General features: G+C 40.2%; 1 protein-coding gene and 1 long non-coding RNA gene across 2 annotated transcripts; both read right to left on the bottom strand.

The window, feature by feature from the left end:
• Window positions 1-2,543: 2,543 nt before the first annotated feature.
• LOC146759310 (uncharacterized) lies at window positions 2,544-14,216 on the bottom strand. The gene is made up of 9 exons (XM_085510349.1): window positions 13,801-14,216; window positions 12,899-13,168; window positions 11,995-12,261; window positions 11,101-11,367; window positions 8,536-8,597; window positions 8,213-8,332; window positions 6,798-6,993; window positions 3,156-4,359; window positions 2,544-2,715 (listed from the first exon to the last, which is right to left on the bottom strand). Exons 1-9 carry the CDS (start codon window positions 14,048-14,050, stop codon window positions 2,544-2,546), a joined length of 2,808 nt encoding a protein of 935 aa, XP_085366475.1. The 5' UTR covers window positions 14,051-14,216.
• A 4,313-nt stretch (window positions 14,217-18,529) lies between these two features.
• On the bottom strand, window positions 18,530-20,700 carry LOC146759309 (uncharacterized). Its single transcript, XR_014932286.1, has 2 exons — window positions 20,432-20,700; window positions 18,530-18,585 (listed from the first exon to the last, which is right to left on the bottom strand). It is a non-coding gene; the product is annotated as an uncharacterized LOC146759309 (long non-coding RNA).
• Window positions 20,701-21,809: the final 1,109 nt, after the last annotated feature.

Below are 21,809 nucleotides of genomic sequence, written 5' to 3'. Positions count from 1 at the left end.
AACAAAAAGGGGTTAACAAGATGTTAAGTACTGACTTTCTATAAATATAATCATACTTTTTCATTTACAGAGTCATTCCTTCTACTTTGTCTTTCTTCAAGTAAAGGTATTTCTGGCAAACACTGAGGGCTACTGTGGTTAATGCGTTGTTTTAATTCCTTTATAAAGTCATCTTTGTCAGCCAGTTCTTTTCTTAACTCTTCTATCACAGTTGCATTATCCTAATAAACAGTAAAAACTGCTGAGTTGTGGGATTGGCAAAAGGAATTAACACACACAAGCAGTATTGCAATTACTTAGTAGCATCAGTTTTAGAATTGCAGGCTAGAACACTTAACTATTCAAGAACAGTAACATTTCACGGATTTGTACGGTCACTGTTACAAGTGCAGTAGTCACAGAATTGCCTGGGAAGTTGTAATACAATATATTTTGATTCTTCTATTTTACTTATGTGCTTCAGCCTTCATCTCCCTTAAGATATAATAACCCGAGCATTTATTTGTTCCCAAATCCTCGGTACTGTGAGAAAGTCGGCAGTTGTAGGGGAAGTTTTGCTATGAGAACATCTTTCTTCTCAGAGAAAGTGAATCCAAACATTCTCAAAAGAGCACAACTCATTTAGTCTTCTGTTTAGCTTCTGAAATTCTATGCTACGGCTTAGATTGGCTATCCTGATTAAAAGCTGGATGTTGAAATAAGAAATGCAACTTCCAGAGATCATCCCCCCTCTGCTTTTTGATGCTTCCCTTAATCTCTCTCCACATCCCCTTCTGTCTTTTCATGCCATTGTAGATACTACCTCAGAGAAAGCAAAGAAAGTAAGAAACCTGAGACAGAACTACTGTCTGAGTATTGAGCCTAGCTTGGGATCCGGAAATGCTGTGAATTATCAGAAAAAGCTACAGATGTCCAGTATGATTGTAGGATCATAAGCATCAAACTGACATCTGCTTATCTGAACTACTGAAAAAATTGAAATTTTAGTAATTAACAGAAATTCTGTTTCTGAAGAACAAAAATAAAAGCTGGTGCTTTTTTTGGTTAGTTGCACATGATGTCAATACGACAGTGTTCAAGAACAGAACCACACCCAGAATACAAAGAGCAGGTACAGGAGTTTTACAGAATTTATGGGTAGCTAATCAGGTAGGAGGAAAGGAGAGCTGACCTTGCTTGAATCCTTTAAGGCAGATTGTCTCAGTTCTGCTATTTCTGTCTCTTTTTGTATGACATTAGAAGCCAAAGTTTTGAGCTGTTCTTCCAAAGCTTCAACAAACTGATCTCTCTCCTCACGCCACTTTTGAAGATTATGGTCCTTTTCCTCCAGCTCCTATATTTCATGATGATAGAAAAGCATACACAGTAGAAACAAGCAGAATTTTTAAGACAGCCTAGAATTAATAAGTTTTTCATATAGCATAAATAAGGACTCAAGCTGATAAAAAGAGTTTATGGTAAGACATTTCAATTAACATATCGTGATGTCACTCAACAAGATCAGGTTACATGCATGAATTACATATGTATTTACTATGCAGATTATTGTATTTAAAGCAATCTGCCAGTGCTCTGTAGTGACTAATTATTTGAATATCTTTCATGGTCTACCACTAATTTCAGTTGGCCACTTTCATTTTGCTCCAATTTTTTTTTTCACCTTTTTCCTGTTGCTTGGAAAACCTGCATCATTCATTTAATAAAAAATAAGAGCAAGAAAAATACCTGTTTAAGTTGTTGGATAGTATAGTCTTTATAATCCAGCTCATCCTTAAACTGGTTATTAATCCTTTCAAGTTCATCCATCCTGTTCCTGAGGGATTCCTCCACAGAACGCATCGTGGACACCTGTAATGTAAGCACAGCTCACGGTTCATTAAAAGACTTCTGTAATCCAACCTGGCCAAATACTTCTTTGTTAAATAAAGAGGAATTCACAAACAAGTGCTGAGTAGGAAAACGACAGCAAGTGCAAGGTTACCAAGGAAGACATGAATTCATTTTTAAGCTTCAATTTTCCACCCCAAGCACACCCAATAAACTTTCAGACTAAGATCCTGCAAAATGGGTTTTAAGATATCTTCTTGTTTAATAATTAAATTTTAACTATTAGCATCACTGAAGCTGAAATTGAAGAAAAAAATATACATGCTTATATTAAAGAGCCTCTGGAAATTAGTCTATTTCTCTTCAAGTAAATAGCATTCTTCTTCCCAGTTATCAGCGTTTTTTCACAAGACTTAGGTTTTAGGCTTTGGAGTTACCACGGATACCAATGGCAAGTCACCAGTAACGTAGAGATAATAACAAGTCCCCTCCAGAGGCAGATTAGCTATTCTCTTCACAAACCTTATTCCAGACTACCAACCAACTTTACTTTCCTCTGTTCATTATCTATGCGAAACCATGTTTTAACTTGTGGTCCCCTCTAGAGCTTCAATGGCAACTTTACCTAAGATTTGCTGCTAGTCACACTAGTGTGAAATTTCCAGCTTCATAGTTAAAGTTTGAGAAGTTTTAACAGCAGAAAGCCAAGCATAATCTTACAGAAAAAAATATCTCAGTTGACTACAAACCTCGCTTTGTACTTGCTGAATTTGTTTCTCGGCATCAGAATGTTTGTCTTTTAGATCTGCATACTCTTCTTCTTTCCTCTGCAAATCTTTTTTCAAATTCAGTACAAGGGCAGAACTCTCAGAAAGAATATTTTCTAGCCTTATGTTAAAAATAAAGAGACAAAGAACATTACTGTTACACATCTCATGGAAACAGCAATTACAGCTTAATCCATGCCCTGCCTGTTGGTTTCTATTTGTAAATAGACTCTTAAATCTATCTAGACCAGTGACAAGATTTAAACAATTACTTTTGAATTTCAGCTTGCTTCTCATAATCAGATTCTGAAGCAATAAATTATTCAGATGCTATTCTGAGGGATGTACAAAAAAACCACCAGAAATCCCCATATTATTCTTTATTTCCTTGCACACTCCTGTTTTCCCTTGGAACTCAAGTAGCATACCAAAGCATCCTAAAGTAGTAGTTTGGCCATTGATAAGCATGCAAATGCATTAAGTCGAAGGGATGTTCCCATTAACTATTTTTAACTCTAGTTCATTCTCAAAGGGCTCTAAGTTAACTCAGTGGTTACTTACGATTCTATACGTTGCACTTTCTCCATTTCACTCTTTTCCTTTTCCCGAAGAGAATGTTTCATCTGCTCCAAGCTGTTTTTCAGCTGCATAACTTCTTGAATCAGATTTGCTTCTTTGCTACTTAACTCTTCAACCTTTTTGTCTGCATTAGCAGACTTCTCCTGCAGAGTTGCTGTAACTGTCTCTAGATTAACAATAATAGATTCTTTTTCTTTAAGTAATTCATTGAGTTTTGACACATTGTCTTCCATTGTCTTGTAAGCCTCCAGGCGATATTCAAGCTCTCTTATTTTTACCTCACAGTTGGCAACTTCCTCCTGAAATTGTGCAATCACTCTCTGATCTTCTGCAGTCTTTTCTTCAAACTCCTGAGTTTTCTTTTCTATTTGCTCATGTAACTGATTCACAAGATCATCTTCCTGACTAGTGTGAGTTGTAATCTCACATAGCTTCGTTACAAGTTGACGATTATGATTTTCAGCATTATTCAGTCCCGCCTTTAGGTTTTCATTGTCTTGAAGCAGTGCTTTGATGTGCTGACATTTTTGTGAGGAAACATCAACAATACTTCTGCATACTTCCCAAATCCTTTCAAGACTATAGTTAAAGGAGAGGTCCTGCACAAGATCTGAGATGGAAGAAGTCTGTGACTGAATGCATGCAGAACTAATTTGAGATGTCCCTGGCTCATCTTTTTCTGAGTCTGAGGAATCCTTTACACTGACAAAGTCAGTACCGATGGCGTGAAACTCTAAGTGACATTTGTATAATTCATCTAATTTGGTCCGCATTTTTTTTACTTGTGACACTTTATCAATTATATATTCTTTGGCAACTTCTATGTTGTTAGTTAGTTGGGCATTTTTGTTTTCAAGTGTCATATTTATAGATTTCTGTTCATCCAGTTTAGAAGCAATTCCCCGATAGTCAGCTTGACCCTGCAGAATTTGTTCACGGAGGGCATCAGCTGTTTCTTCAGAAAAAGAAAGCTCAATACGCAGGCTTGTTACCTGCTTACTGAAATCTTCTTTTTTATTTTGTTCTCTGCTGCATTGTTCTTCAAGCAGAGCTAAATGACGTTCCAAGATTTCAGTTCTTTCCCTCAGTGCTAGTACTTCCTTTCGGTACGTGGAGCACTTTTGTTTCATGTGTTCAATTTTCTTTTGCTCTACAGTGTTCTTTTTCTTTCTCTCATTTACAACTACTGTAAAACAAACAAACAAACAAACAAAAAAGGGAAAAGGAATGTAGCTCAGATTGATTAAAATCATTATTACATAGCAGTTCACAACACCAAGTAGCAACTTCTAAGTGAAAAACTGTCGTAATATGCAAGCCATACCCTCACATCACATAGTATTTGATACTAGTGAAGGAATTCAAGTCCTCTGAACACGTAATCAGGTGCCTCAGATTTCTATACAGAATTAACAGCAAAAGGTTTTCAGTCTGGAAGAACACTTTTACCATGGCACTACTCAAACCTTCCACTCCACACCAGCAGAAAATCTAATTAGATTTAAGAAACATGGGAACGAGATAGATAATTCACAGCTATATTCTTTCTATCTTCCGTGCTTCAGCAATCCCTATAAGGCAGCCAGGAATCACTCCATCTACATCTAAATGGTAGATAAACAGTTCTCTAAGAAATTTCATTCCAACTCACAGTCCTCTTACTTTCAAAAGAAAGATAAAACCCCGGACAAGCTGATCACTTAAGTGTTGATATCTGTCTCTCTTATTCAGTTCATCTCTAAACAAAATAGGAGGATTCCTACTTCTGTCCACACTTACTCTTTTGCATATAAAGTTCACTCATAAAGTTGTACAAATTTGCAGATTCAAGTTTCCATAAATATTCCATTAGCTTGGGGCTGTTTTTTTCTTTAACTGGTGAGCAATTAGCTAAAATCACATGCATTTTCTTTCTATCAAAAGCGACTTCTGCTGTATTTCATCATTGCTTTAGAATCCAGTTACGTCCATTCCATAATATGCATACTTTAAGTATTAAAATAAATATAAGTCAAGACTTACTAGGGATTGGGTCACCACAACAATATATTCCATGGTGATTCTTGTACAGTCCTTTTATTACTACAACTACAGAAATGCAGAATTTTATAGCGCCCACGTGCAGCCTGCATTACATACAGATTCACATGTACTGCATGGGAACAGCCTCTTAACTCATCTAAGGAGTTTTATATACAGCCCTCAACTGATTTAAAAGTCATACTGAAGAAACAGCAGTGGCATATTCCACCCCAAACCAGGTTTTGGTTTTGATTGCTGCTCCCAGCAACACTAGTGAGGGGAAAATGATTTATAAGTAATCTAAACACTTTATGCTGAAAACAACAAGCAAGCACTAAAGCAAGATAAATAAGACTAGGGAGAAGATGTGTAATGTTCAGTCTAGAAGCTCCTTATACAGGAAGTAGGGAAAAAGCATTATTACAGAGCATAGGAAACAAGACCTAAAAGCTCAGAGAATGGTGTAAATACCCTGAACTTTAAGCTGAGATAACCTAGCATCTCCTAAAACACTTTTGCTCGTGCTACTTATATATCTAATTCTACAAAAGAACCAGCACAACATACCTGTGCTCATTGTTCTACTGTGTATATTTAACATAGCTAAAGAATATATATTAAGCGGTTTTTGAAATTGGACGCTATTAATACTCACAAATAGAAGAAAATTTTAACATGATTGAATACTCAGTACATCTTAACAGAAAACTTCATGCTGACATTGTGACTATCAGCTACCCATTTTAATTCCTATGTGGAGCATTGCTGTCATTAATTTTTAAATGAGAGCTTTGGTCATATCATTAGAACAAACCCACTACTATTTGGAGTATGGAGGAGTCCACATCCCTCCCTCAGTCTCTGGTAAGATGCTTATATGTGATGCCATTCAGTGGTCACATTAGGATTCAATATTTATGCCAAATAAAGGCAGCAGGGACAAATCATCCAAGAACAGCATCTCATCCAAAGAAGGCCTTGACTTTCTTCCTTGCACATATTTTGCAAGAGGAATACAAGAAAGGAAGGGAATACAGCTAAGTTTTAGATTTTCCCTTCTACATTGTATATGCCTTCCGTAATTCTAGGAACACTGATGCTCAGCTGTGCCCAGAAGTGAAGTTAAATGCATCAGAGCTTATCCAAACCATTTTGCTCAAATATTGCTCATGAGCGAGCAATTAGCAGGTCGTCAACAATTTTGATAGTTGCTTCAGGAAAAACTAAACAAACAAACAAAAAAAAGCACTTGAGCAGCTGATGCTACTCAGAAGATCAGCAACAGCAGTTGAAACAATCCTAAAGAAACTGCTTTAAAACTATTACCAAATCTGCAAGTGCATCAACAGATGAGGAAAAAGCAGCAAAAAGGAAAAAAATAGTGCAAAAACTTTTATTCTTAAGCATTCAAAAATGAACAGCATAGGACCTTCTGAAAAAGGGATATTTACATAACAGTTACTTCTATTTACAGTTTAACACAGTGGCTTTTCTCCTTATACCATAAGGTAACGTGCTTCACAGCCTTTTGCTTCCTATCCGGAATAGGAAGCAATTTATTGTTTTGGAAGACACCCTGTTCAACGATGGAAGAAACTGTACCTTTCTTTGGAGGTGGCTCTTCCACAGTAGGCTTATCCTCGTCAGTACTGTGCTTTCTTCCCACTTCCAACTCAGTTTTCTCTTGTTTCAGTGCTTTAACTGAAAGCACTGAAAATTGGCTGCTTTCAGTTCCTTTATTAGTGTTCTCTTCTGCCGGTTCTGCTTTAATGGTAGTTAAATGGTAGGTAGTCTTTTCCTGTATTGATATAAGATCAGTTACATTGAAGCTTAACAAAAGGAGCACTTAAGTCTCAGTAATCTTCTGTAGGCAAATATTTACACAAAACCATACAGCTAAAATATTTACCCGGTGACTCTATAGACATCAGTTACAAATCTCAATAGCAGACAGAACAAGTACACCTTCAGATAATGACAAGTGCAATACTCGGTAGAGTATACAAGGGAAAGCAAGAGCCTAGCAGGTTACAAAGTAAAAGACTTGCACACAATCAAGAGTTTACCAGTTTATCAAAGAATTTCCTGTTTCCAAGAAGTCAACAAAATTACAAACATGGTCAAAGAGCAAATGGTCAGCTCTCATACAAGTTCATCACATCACACTTCTGCTAAGCTGCTAAAATCACTTTCATCGTGACAGATATAATCCAACCTTAAAGCTTAGTCAGCTCTGTCACGCATATTTTAGATTGTGTCCTTGACCACAAGTGAAGCTTCCTTACTTACAAGATGACGATTGTTAAGCCATGCTGGCACTGCCAAGGACTGATTATTCATCTTTAGTAGCTTATGAAAAGAAAAGCCTCAGAAGTGTTCAGGCCACACAATCTCACAGATAGAGTTGGAGCCTTGTTCTTGGAAGAAGTAATAGGTGAGGACATGACTACTCATCACAGTCAGCTTTAATACCATGGAAATACTAAGTTGCAGTGATGCAGACAGTCAAAGACTAAGAAGGGTCAAGTTGCTAAGCTTACAAGGTTAGAGATCTGAGTGACAGAATTAACTATAAATGTTTTCAGAGCTACTTCAGGCTACCAAACATCAAAAAATGAACAAAAACCACCAGAAGTGGTATGCACACATACTTAATCAAGCTAGTCTTCACATATTCAGTAGCTCGCAGTACATTAGTCAGGATAAAGTTTTATGGACTGCATAGAACGTGGAGATATCCTGACCATTCATACTTGTACTTCCAACTCTACTCAACATACTTTTACTGTTGCTCTTCCTCTGATGTAGGAGTGTGAGGCAGGAGTTAGTGGAACACGCTGATATTTTTGTTGTTTGTGTTAAGAACAACTACCTTCAGATAAATTTGAATTGTTTACAATTTCAAGCGAGTACCAGCTACATACAGAAAATCAGTTTTCCAAAAATGTGTTGATTACAAGCATAGAATTAGTGTTTTTCTTTTTTTGTATAAGGATATGGAGATGTGTAAAACTCACATAATCTTTTACTTTTTCCTCTAAATGAGATTTTAAGTCTTGTAGCTCTGTAATAATGTCATCTTTCTGCACCACGATGTCCATTAGCTCTCGAACCCTTTCATTTTGTGCATTCATTTTCTTAGAAATAAAAAATAAAAAAAATTCAGTCATCAGATTCTAATGTAGTGTTAAGTAGCTGAATTACACAATGCATTAAAGGCAAATTCAGTTAAGCTAAGCTCGGTAAGAAATCTATTAATGGAGCCTACTGGAATAGCATTTTAAGCTACCACAAGTTGGTATTAAAACAATTTTACACAACATCTTCTTGATAAAGTTACCTCAGTTGCTTCTTTAAGTTGCTCAACAGACTCATCCAATTTAATCATCTGCATTTCAAAGTCTGTAACACACAGAAAAGGTTGTATTACATAAGTAGCCAATAGATAGTTTATTAAGTAATCAATTTTTCCAGATATTCTAATGTTTAGGTAGCTTTTGAACAGATTAATTAATTTGCATGTGGTCTTCACTTATTGGGAGTGATTCAAAAGTTTTCTATATTTCTTGGAACGAAAACATTGCATCAACAAGACATAAAGAAGAGTAGAGATTACAATATAAAAGTAAAAATCAAGATTTAGACATTTAACCCCATACTTACGAAAGCGTAAAGCTGCTAGTTGCAGCTTAAAGGAGAGGGAGGAAAAAAGAAAAGAAATAACCAAAAACCGTGGAATTGCTGAACCTGAATATACACAAGGAACAAACTATCACTTATCTACAGGCTATGGTTCCAAAGGTAGAACATCTCCTCTAATTCCTACTCAAACTGGTTATTTCTCTTTTAGATTAATGAACTATTTCTGTCTTCTGCCTTTCACATCGCATAACTCACCTTTGTTCTTCTGCATCAGCTCTTCTTCAGTTTTAAGTAGTTTGGTGTTTTTCTCTGTTAGCTCTTCTTTGGTCTCCATCAGTTCAAAGTTAGTTTTCTCCAGCTGCTTTTCAAACCAGCCAGTATCTTCCTTCGGGTCCCCCAGGGATACAATGGAACTATGTGCTGCCTCAGCTTGCTCTTTAATATCCATGACATCATAATGCACAGAATCAAGAATGCCCTCAGGATCAACACAGGTGTCAGGCACTATGCTATGTTCTCCACCCTGAAACGTAATTTATAATCAGTTAAAACTGGTGAATAGCTGACTACATAATAGCTGTTATTTCTACAGATAGTCTGGATAGCCACTATGAAGACAGCCATACAAGAAGTTTTTAATTTCAGCTTCAAAACCCACCTCACAAATTCACATACAACATGACAGTGATTCGTATGGGGGGAAGATAAGTGGCATTCTAGTAACAGCTAATATATTTTATAGTATTTGATGACCACGCTCCCTTTTTTTTTTTTTTTTTTTTTTTTTTTTTTAAATATTACCCCAGATTGATCTCCTTCAAATTTAACGTACAAGTTCGGACTCCCCTTTTCTTTGTATACAGCGTAAATTTTCATTTTGTGTTGCAGAAACAAGGAAAACGCCCAAATTCCCAAAGCTTTCTGAAACTGTTCTTAAGGCTCAGCAACTATTCCTGCTAGATGAAGAATAGATGTATCTTGCTCATCATACAGCAACACAGCATGCACTTCTTTGTAAACAGCCTTGTGTTTCTATAAGATGTGCCCATAACATTTAAATAGTAAAAAGGAAAATATTTAAGAAAAAAAAAAAGAAAAATACCAGGGTGTCATGGTTTAATAATTTTGTAATTTTGCTATCAGTATTCCACATCATAACATCATATAAAGCATGAATAATTTTACTGCTCCCGAACACTTGCAGTATATTGATGATATTGTCGTGTGGGGCCATACAGCAGCAGAGATTTTCAAGAAAAGAAAACAGATAATCCTAATTCTTTTGCAAGCTGGTTTTGCCATTAAGCGCAGCAAGGTGAAGGGGTCTGCCCAGGAAATCCAGTTCTTAGGTGTAAAATGGCAAGATGGGCATCGACACATCCCAGCAGATGTGATTGACAAAATCACTGCTATGTCTCCGCCCACCAACAAGACAGAGACCCAATCTTTTCTGGGAGTAGTGGGCTTCTGGAGAATGCATGTCCCAAACTACAGCCACATAGTGAGCCCCCTCTATCAGGTAACACGGAAGAAGAATAATTTCTCATGGGGTCCTGAGCAGCAGCAGGCTTTTGAGCAGAGAAAACAAGAGATAGCCCGTGCCGTGGCCTTGGGGCCAGTACGGACGGGACAGGATGTAAAGAACATCCTCTACACTGCTGCTGGAGAGAAAGGTCCCACTTGGAGTTTGTGGCAAAGAGCTTTAGGAGAAACCCAAGGCCAACCCCCGGGACTTTGGAGTCGAGCATATAAAGGGTCTGAGGAGTGCTACACTCCAACTGAGAAGGAGATCTTAGCTGTGTATGAGGGGGTTTGGGCTGCTTCTGAAGTAGTTGGGACAGAGGTTCAGCTCCTTCTAGCACCTCGCTTGCCTGTGGCCCCCCTGTCACGGACACAGGTAGATTTTTGTTTAAACCGTGACAACTACCCAGAATGCAGCATAAGGGAATTTTTGCCTAGAACTCTGGAGGACTATTTTTAACTCAGAAAGGTCAGAGATAGAAAGTTCACACTGATTTCTGGGTCACCAGCCTCACCGTACATCAGCATTTTTGGTTTTTAAATGATACATAAAGTTCTCAATGGCACTGCTCTGGTCGGTAGCTGCCTTTCTGTGCAGCTTGCTCTGTGCATGGCTTGTGAACCGCTATTCAGGCCAGACAGCTGCAGCCCCAAAGACCTGCCATAAATGTACAAATTCTACCAGGATAATGTCTTGGTAGTGGAGAAACAGGATGCGCAGTCATATGGCTCTCACACATACCTTGTACAACCAGCTTGGCTCTGGACTGGGCATCACCAATGTCACAGGTGTACACGTCACTGTCACTTTTCTCCAGATTTTTTATGCACAGCTGCAGGTCTCGTCCTTTCTGTGCCATCTCGTATTTCCTGCCAGGCCTGAGCTCAGCAATGCCTTTCCTCCATATGACGAAGGATGCAGCTTTCTCGCTCTGACATGTAAAAAGTGCACTTCCACTTTCTTCAGTTTTCACATCTGAAAGTTCCTTGATAAAGTAATTAGGTTTTTCTGGAAGGAAAAAAAAAAGGATGAGGGTGTAGGACAAAGGGATTTGTTACCCCAACAAGTCCCAAGCATACAGAGGTGTCCTGAATCTCCTTTGCCCTCATTTCAGAATATCACATAGAGATGCAAAGAGTCTAAGAAGACCACAGAGTCCACCCATTTACATAGGTTTGATAATTCCAGTAGATATCTGGAAAGTTCAATACCATTATACATGCGCTGTTAGGATCTCATCTGATAAACTGCATATAGTTTGGATTACACATATTCAATATAGACTAATTCAGATTGCCATCTTTTCTTGGCTCACTAACACCCAAGATCATAGAATCATAGAATGATCACAGAATCATAGAGTGGCCTGAGTAGAAAAGGACCTCAAAGATCATCTAGTTTCAAACCCCCTCCAAGGGGTCACCAACCACCAGACCAGGCTGCCCAGATCCACATCACACTGGAGAATCATTCAGTTTCCAGATTATTTTAAGGAAAAGATTTTAATCCATCATATTTTCTGAAAACTAAGAATTGATCCTGCTCAAGGAAACAGAAGAGAAAAACATCACCCACAGGCTGCAGATATTTACCTCGACTTCTCTACATGCCATCCCCATGTGCTTTTCAACTCACCTTGCACAGTGACCCTGGCTTTTGTTATGGAGTCCTCTGTCTCACAGGGGTACTCCCCACTGTCCTTGGCAGTAGAGTCATGGATGATCAGAATGGCCCCAGTTCCCTCCTGCTGCAAGTCGTACTTCTGGCTTTTTCTGATTGCTTTGCCATCCTTGTACCACCTGATGTTCAAATCCGGTTTTGACAGCTCACAGCTCAGGCTGATGTCCTGCCCTGCTGCTGCTGTCTTATCCTCCAGCTGTTTTGAAACCTCAGTAGGTTTTCCTGGAAGAAAACATTGCTTTTTGAGTAACATACACTTAGGGTAGGATGCCTCTCTCAAAATACATGCATCTACATGCTGGAGATAAGTTAGAGAGGTACTTGCAACAGACGCCATCCTACAGCCAGCAGTAATCTGCAAAGTACAGACAATAGAATTCCAGGCAGCATTTATTCTCTCTTAAATCTACCCAATTGAGGATGATGAACCATGTCTGAAAACTGCCTCTTTCTTCTCTCCACTCATCACACTGGGAGCCTCGGATGATGCTCTCAGATGCACATGTTCTAGATAGGAATTTGTTGTACAGCTAGATGATGTGAAGGCCATCCCTTCAGCTTATACTTAGAGGATATTTGCTCCCACAGTTCCCTCAACAGATCATTCCTGATTTACTGTTAATGGAACAAGCTGTAGTGAGATGCCCATTTCCAACACTACCCCAGTGCTTTGGGTAGTTCTCACATTTGTGTAAAATGTTTCCTCCTTTTACTTATTTTTAAGAGAAATTCTCAGTGCTTTGAGGTTCAAGTAGAAGGTTGCTATTCACTTTAACCATATTATGAGTTAGCTCTCACGACAATCTTATCAGAAGACAGTTGAAGGAATCAGACCCCAGAATCTCTCCCATCTCATCACCTTTCACAGACAGAGAGGCTTTGGAGGTTAGACCACGGGCAGTAAAAACGACTTCCTCAGTGTCCGTAGGAGTCACAATTTTGATAATGAGAGTATATTTCCGACCCACGTTAGAAGCTTTAAATCGCCCACCACTTTCCACTCTGCTTCCAGTCAGTGTCCACTTGAACTCATCAATGCTTTCATGCGACAGAATGCATTCAAAAGTACAATCTTCTCCCTCCTGGATTTCAGTGTTTTTCAGCCGTTTGGTAATGCCACTATTCAGCTCTGGAAGGTAAGAGATAGGTTAGTATGAGGTTTATATGGAGAAAAGGCATTTGTGACTGACATGAGTAGCAGTACTGGTGTTTTAACTCAGGATTTGCAGAACATGGCTGTGTTCCTTACTGATGTATTCTCTAAGACATTCTCCACTCAGAATTACCAGAAAGCTATAAAAAAAAAGAGACGTGAATCTCTTGTCTTTGCTCTGGAAGAACTACAATTAGAGCAGCTCAGTCCATGGAGCAGAATGAAGATTCAATGAGCTACAGAGGGAACAACCTAACAGAGAGGACAACTCTAGGATGCTGCGTGAGAAAAAGGGTTTTGCCTATGACAAGAAATTAAATGTTTCTATTAGCTAATTTGTTACCATCCTACCCCTACTGGTGTTCAAACGATTTCTCCATTTTAGGGATGTTTAGAAAGGAAATATTTCCAGGACATTCTTGACATGTTTGGTGATTTTCATGGCAAAATGAGATACATTTACATCAAAAGCAATGGGAATTTTCCAGACATCACTGTGCTAAATTGCAGTAATACACTTCTATTGTAGAAACTAGTAAGGCTCGTGGGGGAATAGGTGACCATACTGAATGTGCTTTTAGCACTCCTTTACTTTCCACAGTACTTACCCTGAATGCCGACCTTTGATTTGGCAACATCACTGCCAATATCACAGGTATAGAAACCTGCATCTGACTTCTCGAAGTCATGGATAAGGGGATATAGGGTCTTCCCAGACTGTACCAGCTCATACTTGTTGCCAGAAGTGAGCACAACACCGTCCTTCTTCCACACTGGTTTGACCTTCTCTTTAGAGACTTCGCATTCCAATTTAATCACACCCCGCTCCTCACCAAAAACATCATCCAAGGACTTCATGAAGACAGCAGGCTTCTCTGCAATTAAAAGGGCAAAACAGAACAATGTGATACAGAAGTTGAGACATTTCCAGTTGCTTTCAGATTTTTAAAGAGGGATAAATAAATCTTTACCAGTACTGATGACATCAATATAGAACCTAAAGTGGTTTCATGTCTGTTGACTGAATGCACTTTATGGAATTCTGAACTAATCAGTAGGAGAATACAGGGAACAGGAGGGACAGCCTGCATTGCCGGTGGGTGGGACTGATATCATATGAAGTTATTGGGATGCAGCTCTTCTAAAGCTGGAGAGCTGGCATTGCCCTCACATGGAGCAGAGCTCATACAGCAGGCCTCAGGATTAAGAGGATTAGCTGCTGAACAATTTTGATTTTCCTGTTTTATTGACTCCTTTTATCTATCTTCTATTTCACACATCAGATGTTTATACTGGGGAAAAAACTTCCACCAAATGCAAAAGAAAGGAGAAAGAGGAAATCCTTCAAACTCTGAGCGCATAGAGTAAAAGAGCTTAATTGCTGGGGAGAGCAGATTAGAATCACAGTACCCTTAGAATTGGAGGAGACCCTTAAAGGCCATCTAGCCCAGATCCCCTGCAATAAAAAGGGACATTCACAGCTAGATCAGGTTGCTCACAGCCTGGTCATTAGTCATCCCAGAGGCAAAACACACATTGAATGATCTCTCCTTCAGTCATAAATCCTTGGAGACAACAGCATTGACACTGCATGTTACTGAAGCAGTAAAAGAAACTGCTCTTGTAACTCTCCTTGTGCTAAATAAAATGATGATAAAAAGCAATGGAATGCTTTGGCAGGACACCAAAACCATCCTCCTTCCTTGATATCTGCTGCAATGGAACCTTCCACTGGAAGAAAGCCTCTGATGACTTGTCACCCCAGAGAGGTCAGCTTTAGAAGCAGGACTGCTGCACAATAGAATGAACTGGAGCTCCTTAGCATCTCTTACATCCAGGAGGGGTGTGATCAGACCCACCTATCACCTTCAGGTGCGCTTTCTGACACCTTGTCTGACTTCACTGTCACTGTGCCAGCATCCTCAGGCTTAACCTGCTTCATTGTCAGTGTGCAGCAATTGCCAACGTTCTTGATGTCATTGTAATTGTTGGTGTAAAGGAGGTTGCCATTCAGGAACCATTCCACGTCCTCGTCATCATGGGACAGCTCGCAGGAGAAGACAGCAGAGCTCTCTTCTTCAATTTCCACATCCTGCAGGTGCTTCGTTACTTCTACATTGCAGGCTGTGGGGAAACAAGGTGAACTGTTACCACTGTTACTATAAATCATACTGGGATGTGGTAGAATGGTAGGACTAGATGATCTTTGTGTAATCTTCTCAGTGAACATTATACGTTTATAAATTTAGCAGGAGAGAATGGCAGAAATCAACCCCAAGAAGAGAAATCTGAGGTGAAATAGGACATGGAAGAGGTCACCCTCCCTGCTCATACCTTCAGCTGTCAGCGTGGCCTCAGTCTCTGCAATTCCTGCCTTGCACTTGTACACACCAGCATCATCGGGCTTCAGCTTCAGAATCTTGAGCTCTGCTGAATGCTTATCCCTCTTGATCTTGTACTTCTCAGAGGGCTTGATGAGTGTGCGGCCCTTGAACCATTTCACAATTTTTGGAGAAGGCCTGAAGTCACAGGACAGGATGACAGAATGACGTTCCAAAGCTGTCTTGTCCTCCAACTTCCTGGTGATTTCTATATGGTAATCTGCAAAGCAGGGGTGGAAGAGAAGAAAGGATGAGGACAATTGGAAGAAGAGGAAAGTCTCTTGCGTGTATTCGATTCCAATTAATGTCATGTTCACAATGGTTCTTTGAACCACTCTAAAGATAAAACAAACGATTGTCTATAGGGAATGCCATTGACTACATTTCTATAAAGTAATACTGTATATTATCTACCAAATGCAAGGTCCAGCTCTTGTTCTGTGCTCCCACAAAACAAATTGCTCCCAATTGTTGAGGCTTTTATTCAAATAAGAGTGAGTTGAGTTGAATAAGAGTGAGTTGAAAATATAACAAGTACTTTAGGATGTGAATGGAGACTCTTACGCTGGGGACAACAGCAGATAAAAAGCCTGCAAGTTTCTTTCAGATGAAATCAATGACAAACTGCTTCAAATTTAGGTGCTACCAAACTTAACCTTGTCTAGTTCAGAAATACAATTAATTTCACCTGATCTGACTTCTTTGGTATAGCCAAGGACAAAACCTCAGCTCTGTAGATCTTAATAGTAAGCACATCACAGCTATTCAAACAGATCTTTTACTGAGATGCAGCTGTCTCATTGATTGTCCAACGGCTTTGAACTGGAAATGGAGCAGACCCTCCAGACACACACTCAATATTTCAAAGACCCCAGTGAAGGAAGGCTGTACGTTAATTAATTCTTCATCTTCATGATGTAAACCAAGCCAGGATATGTTACCTCTGATGAGCAGACTGGCTGTGGATTTTGATTTGCCAATTGAGAACTGAATGGTGCCTGTCATATCAGTGGTGGTTTTCGGTATGGTCAGCCGGTGGATGGTGCCTTCTTGCTGCATAATCAAGTTTCTGCCAGCCTGTAAGACTTCCCCACGTAGGAATACCACTTGGGAGGTTTCACAGAAGGAATGGATATCTCGCATTCAAATTTGGCTTCTTCAGGCTCAGTCACATCCTCATCACACAGCTCCTTCACTAGATTAATGGATTGCTCTTTAAGAAGGATGGAACAAGAGAAAGCAGAGATTTAGAAGGAATGTAAAAAACCCTTACATTATCACCCCACTTACTCACGTCAGCATTACTGCACATGAACACTACACCTATCAGCTCAGAATGCCTTAAAACATCATTAAAAAATAATAGAAAGAAAAGAATGTTGTTAAGAAGTCAGAGAATAAGACTGACAACCTGAAAAGAGCCCAGATCTTCTGATTCCCAGTCCAACATCCAAATCAAACCATGACCTTCCCATCCCGATATCAAACTCCTCACATTACGAAATGGAAAAGAGGTTCAATGAAACACGGACATTGATAATTACTTTGGTTAAATACAGCAACTTAGCTCTGAACAACAAGTTTTCACCTAGTAAAGGTCTCTGTAGCTCAAATGTAATGACTCTACTTAGGAGAAATTCATTTTCCAGGAAGTTCTTGCCCTTATAATGTTAACAGTGGCAAAGCTGGGGACTGAACTCTTGAGTAGTGTGCTAACTCAAATGTCTCCGTTTTCTTTATCACACTTAACATCATATATATACCCTAACATTGTATATATTAAAAAAAAAACAAGCAACCCTGTGCTCTTTTCAAACAGCAAGAGAAAATGAAGAAAAAGTCAAGCTATGTTTTTTATCCCTCAACGTTCAAACACAAATCTGAAGTCTAAACGTAGAAAATCAACCTCCTAAGAAAATAATCTGTTTTACTTAGCGAAAGTAAATTCCAAAAGAGAAGCTGGATATTTTGTGGGCAGAAACGTAGGTAGGTAGAAGTTTTTATTTCTGTGAAAGGTCCTGGTGGTGTTTAACTTCCTTGAAATTAAAGCAAAGGATGTTAGCTCATTTATAACATAATTTAATCAAAATTGTCATGAGAAGCATAATTACCTTTAACTGAAAGATGGGCACGAGATTCTGCCTTTTCTGCTAGAGATTTTATTTCTGCTGCATCCTTGACTTGGACACGTGTGTAAGTCAGCGAGTAGCTCTTTCCTGAAGCAGAGAACCACAGAGTCACTAAGGCTGGAAAAGACCACTAAGGTCATCTAGTCCAACCACCAGCTCATCCCTATCAAACTGTGCTCTTGAGAGCAAACCCACAACTACACTTGGCTTCCTTGAGCAAAGAGCTCTGAGGCACGTGGCCAGGCTGAGCATCATCCATCTGGTTTCACAGCATCACTGCCTGTTCTCTCATGTCAATGAAACCACCCATTCCTCCACGTCCACATCCCCACCAAAGCGTAATCTAAACATGGCTTCTACAAGGACTGACCAAATGTGGCCACCGTCACCTTCAAAGTACCTGATACAGAAGGATCACACTCACTGTCAGACAAAACCTCTTTGGAGAGCTGAACTGACTGCCCTGTTCACCCCCACTTTCGAAATAACTGCACTCATTTCCTACCTGCTCCCGGCAGTGTGGGATGGTGGGATAGCATCACACTTCCCACACTAAGCATCCCACCTGTCACTTGTTCCACCTAAACCTCAGTCCCAAAACAAAAGGGGAACTCGCTTCTGAACCCTCTTCACTTCATTTCAGATGTCTTATATGCTTGATCTCCAACCCACCCCCCACTCAGGAGAAAGATCCCCCTCTTTACACCCTACCATCTTGCTGCATTCTAATGTTGTCATCAGCCTTCAGCTTGTTGTCCTCTTTGTACCACTGGCTCTGAACCTCATCGTGTGAAATCTCACAGACAAAAGATGCACTCCCATATTCATTCACTTCCACATCTTCCAGTGCTTTAACAATCTTGATATCTCCAGCTGTGAAACACTAGAGATATATTTGTCAGGGTATTTCCAGAACTGAGTGCAGCATCTTTTCCTTACACATATTTGCATAGAAAATAAGTAGGATTACGTTTTATTCTAAACCATCATCCATTCCTGAGTCATTTCTCTCTTCAACACAGTCAATGCATTATTGCCATTGAACTAAAAGATAGACTTACTAGCTACAATGGAGCTCCCTGCAAACAGTTTTCATGGAAACCAGAATCTCATTTATTCTAAAACCTTTCAAGCAAAATTAAGGGTAGAAAAACAATAGAACTGAATGAATCTTTAAGGTCATTTAGTTCCAGTCCCCCTGCTATAGGCAGGGACACCTCCCTCCACACCAACTCTTCTCCTCAGGGTCAAGGCTTCTCTCAAATCATTCTCCTCTAAGCCTGTGCCTGTGCTTGGGATTGCCCTGACCCAGGTGCAGGGCCTTGTACTTGGCCACACTCAAGTTCATGAGGCTGCCAAGGGCCCACCTCTCCAGCCTGTCCAGGTCCCTCTGAGTAGCATCCCTTCCCTCTAGCACATCAACAGCACCGCTCAGCTTGGGGTCATCTGCAAACTTGCTGAGGCTGTATTTGATTCCACTGGCCATGTTGCCTACAAAAATGTTAAATAACACTGGTCCCAACACCACCCTCCACCTGGACACTGAACTATTGACTGCAGCTCTCTAAGTCTGACCATCCAGACAGTTCCCTATCCTGCAACTGGTCCATCCATCAAAACCATTTTTCTCCAGTTTGGTGACCAGGATGTCATGCAGGACGGGATCAAATGCTCTGCACAGGTCCAAGTAGATGATGTCAGTTGCTCTCCCATTATCCACTGATGCTGTTACTCCATCATGAAAGGCCACCAAGTTTGTCAGGCATGGCTTGACTTTGAGGAACCCATATTGGTTACCACCAATCTCCTCATCTTCATTTTCCAAACTATGCCAAGGAGAACTAGACAGAACTCTACAATGTCGTGTCACTACAAACCTGTCTGAACCATTGGCTTCTCTGCATGCTCATCACTAGTCTCTCCTTAGCTTGTGTGCCCACAGTGTATAGGGAATGTCAGCCACAAATCTTACCTAGGGGACATCTTTGCTTCAAAATCCCTTGAACATCACACAATCCCTTTTAACTCTCCAGGTCTGCACTTATTTGTGTCGGAATCAGACCATATTTCTGTGCTGCTATTTCCCTTTCCTTCTGAAGGGCCTGGATACAACTTGGATTAACCAGAGGAGCAGAGTTCCTGCATAAAACAGCCTGTACTGAAACAGCAACCCAGCCTGGTTGCAGACTGAGAGAGAAAATGAGAGTTCACCACCTGTGAATAATGAGACTTCTCTTATTTCCCTGGGAAGTAATGCCCACTTTTTTACTTTGACGGAGCTCCTTCCCATCATAGAAGGGAAAATATCAAGTCAAATCAACATTAGTCCTTCCATCTCTGCACTCAGCAAAGGGAGCCTTCAGATCTATGCTTAATTCACCCAATTCCCTAGAATTAATGGAACTGTACTTACTGGAACATATGCTGAAGCTTAAGCACAGTGCAGTGTTTTCAACATGTAGGAATAGCTATAGAACATGCATAAATTCTGGCTGACCTATGACAGCTTAAAGCACTGCGGAGGACTGTTAACAAGCCCGTTTGGACATCACCTTGAATAAATGACGTTATCCCCAAGTAAGGGAAGGAACAGCTGAGCACCGGGGAGGTGCACAAAGGGCCAGAGCAAATTCTCACACTGTCAGGTGCAAAGAAAACTGAGATTTCACCCTAAAACCCAGTTCACAACAAGGCTACAAAATCCTGGCTGAGAATTTCTGAATGCTCACCAGTTGTTTCCAGCTCGAAGGTCATCTTCTGGCCAGCAGCCTCGCAGATGTATTCTCCAGCATCTTTCTTCTCCAGCTGCTCCACAACCAGACGCCGTGTTTTGCCCACACATTCCAGTTTGAACCTTCTGGAGGAGGCAAGCAGTCTTCCATCCTTGTACCATTTTACTTTGGTTGTATCCTGTGCTACTTCACAGCTGAGGGAGGCACTTGCTGCCAGGGCAGCACTCACCTCTTTCTGCACCTGCTCCTGGTTTATAAACACAGGTTTTGGCTCTGAGGGAAGAAAAGAAAAACAGAAGGACTGAAATGAGACCATCTTGCAGGTTTGTATGTACAGGTTGGAACAGGTTTAGGTTACCACTTGTGCCCAAACTAATAGCCTTCACTAGAGAATATCAGCTCTTCTGTTGAAACAAAGTGTCAAATCTAGGCAAGAAAGAACCTAGGAACTGAAGGAACCAAGAGGGTCCTTGAACACCAGTCCCATGGTTGCAAGTCACTATGCAAACATATTGAACCCAAAAGAACATCTGTCCTGCAGGCAACCAAAACCTGAGTTCCTTTTACTTAAGACCCACTGTGAAACATCAAAACACATAAACATGTGATAGTCAAACCACTGGCTGCCTTTTCATGACCCAGAACAGTACTCCTGGCTTCCTGAACAGACTCCTCATGGCCTCTACCATTGCCACAACTGTGACTGTCAAAGGCACAAAGGAAATATGCTCACCAACGCAGTCCTTTGTTCTTTGTGTGTGATTTGCAGATATCTATTTTGCTTTGAGCTCTGGCAATAGTCAGCTCTACCAGGTCTCTTACTGTGAGTAGCAGACTCACCTATCCAGATGCAGCCTCCAACATAAAGGCATAGTAAAAAGGCAGTGTACTACTAGGAGAAGTTCCTGCTTCTCCTGCCATGAAAGGCTGCACGTAGAACATGCACTCCAGCCTCACTGCACATACTTATCTTAGTCAAATGTTTAGGTGAACAAGAATTACAGTTTGGGATCTCAGGCACAGGAGAGATTTGAATAATATCTTGAACACTGCTTCCATTGTACATATATCAGTAATTATTATTCTACAGACAGACTGAAACAGGTCTTTGTGCCATACTAAAACCAAATACTTGCTACAAACCCAGGCAATCAAGTATAGGGGAAAAACCTCAGCACAGACTACTGCACCTGGAGCACTGTATAATAGAAACTAGATTTTACTTTACTGTTCTCTGCTGTATTTCAGACAACACCTGTCTTACCTGTGACATGAATCTTGAAGGTGAGTTTCTGGCCAGCAGCCTCGCAGCTGTACTCCCCTGCATCTTTCTTCTCCACCTGGCTCACCACCAGCCGACGCTGTTTGCCCTCTG

This window comes from Coturnix japonica, chromosome 10, assembly GCF_054131305.1.
Source record: "Coturnix japonica strain WE chromosome 10, WE-NBRP24, whole genome shotgun sequence".
Lineage (NCBI taxonomy): Eukaryota > Metazoa > Chordata > Aves > Galliformes > Phasianidae > Coturnix > Coturnix japonica.
This window is presented reverse-complemented; position numbering and strand designations above follow the sequence as displayed.

Coding starts and splice junctions, on each gene's coding strand:
- LOC146759310 (XM_085510349.1), bottom strand. CDS start 14,050: ATGAAGTCCTTGGATGATGTTTTTGGTGAGGAGCGGGGTGTGATTAAA. Junction 6,994..8,212: donor AGGAAAAAGTAAAAGATTAT/GTGAGTTTTACA, acceptor ATATCAATACAG/GAAAAGACTACCTACCATTT. Junction 4,360..6,797: donor AGAGCCACCTCCAAAGAAAG/GTACAGTTTCTT, acceptor TTTGTTTTACAG/TAGTTGTAAATGAGAGAAAG.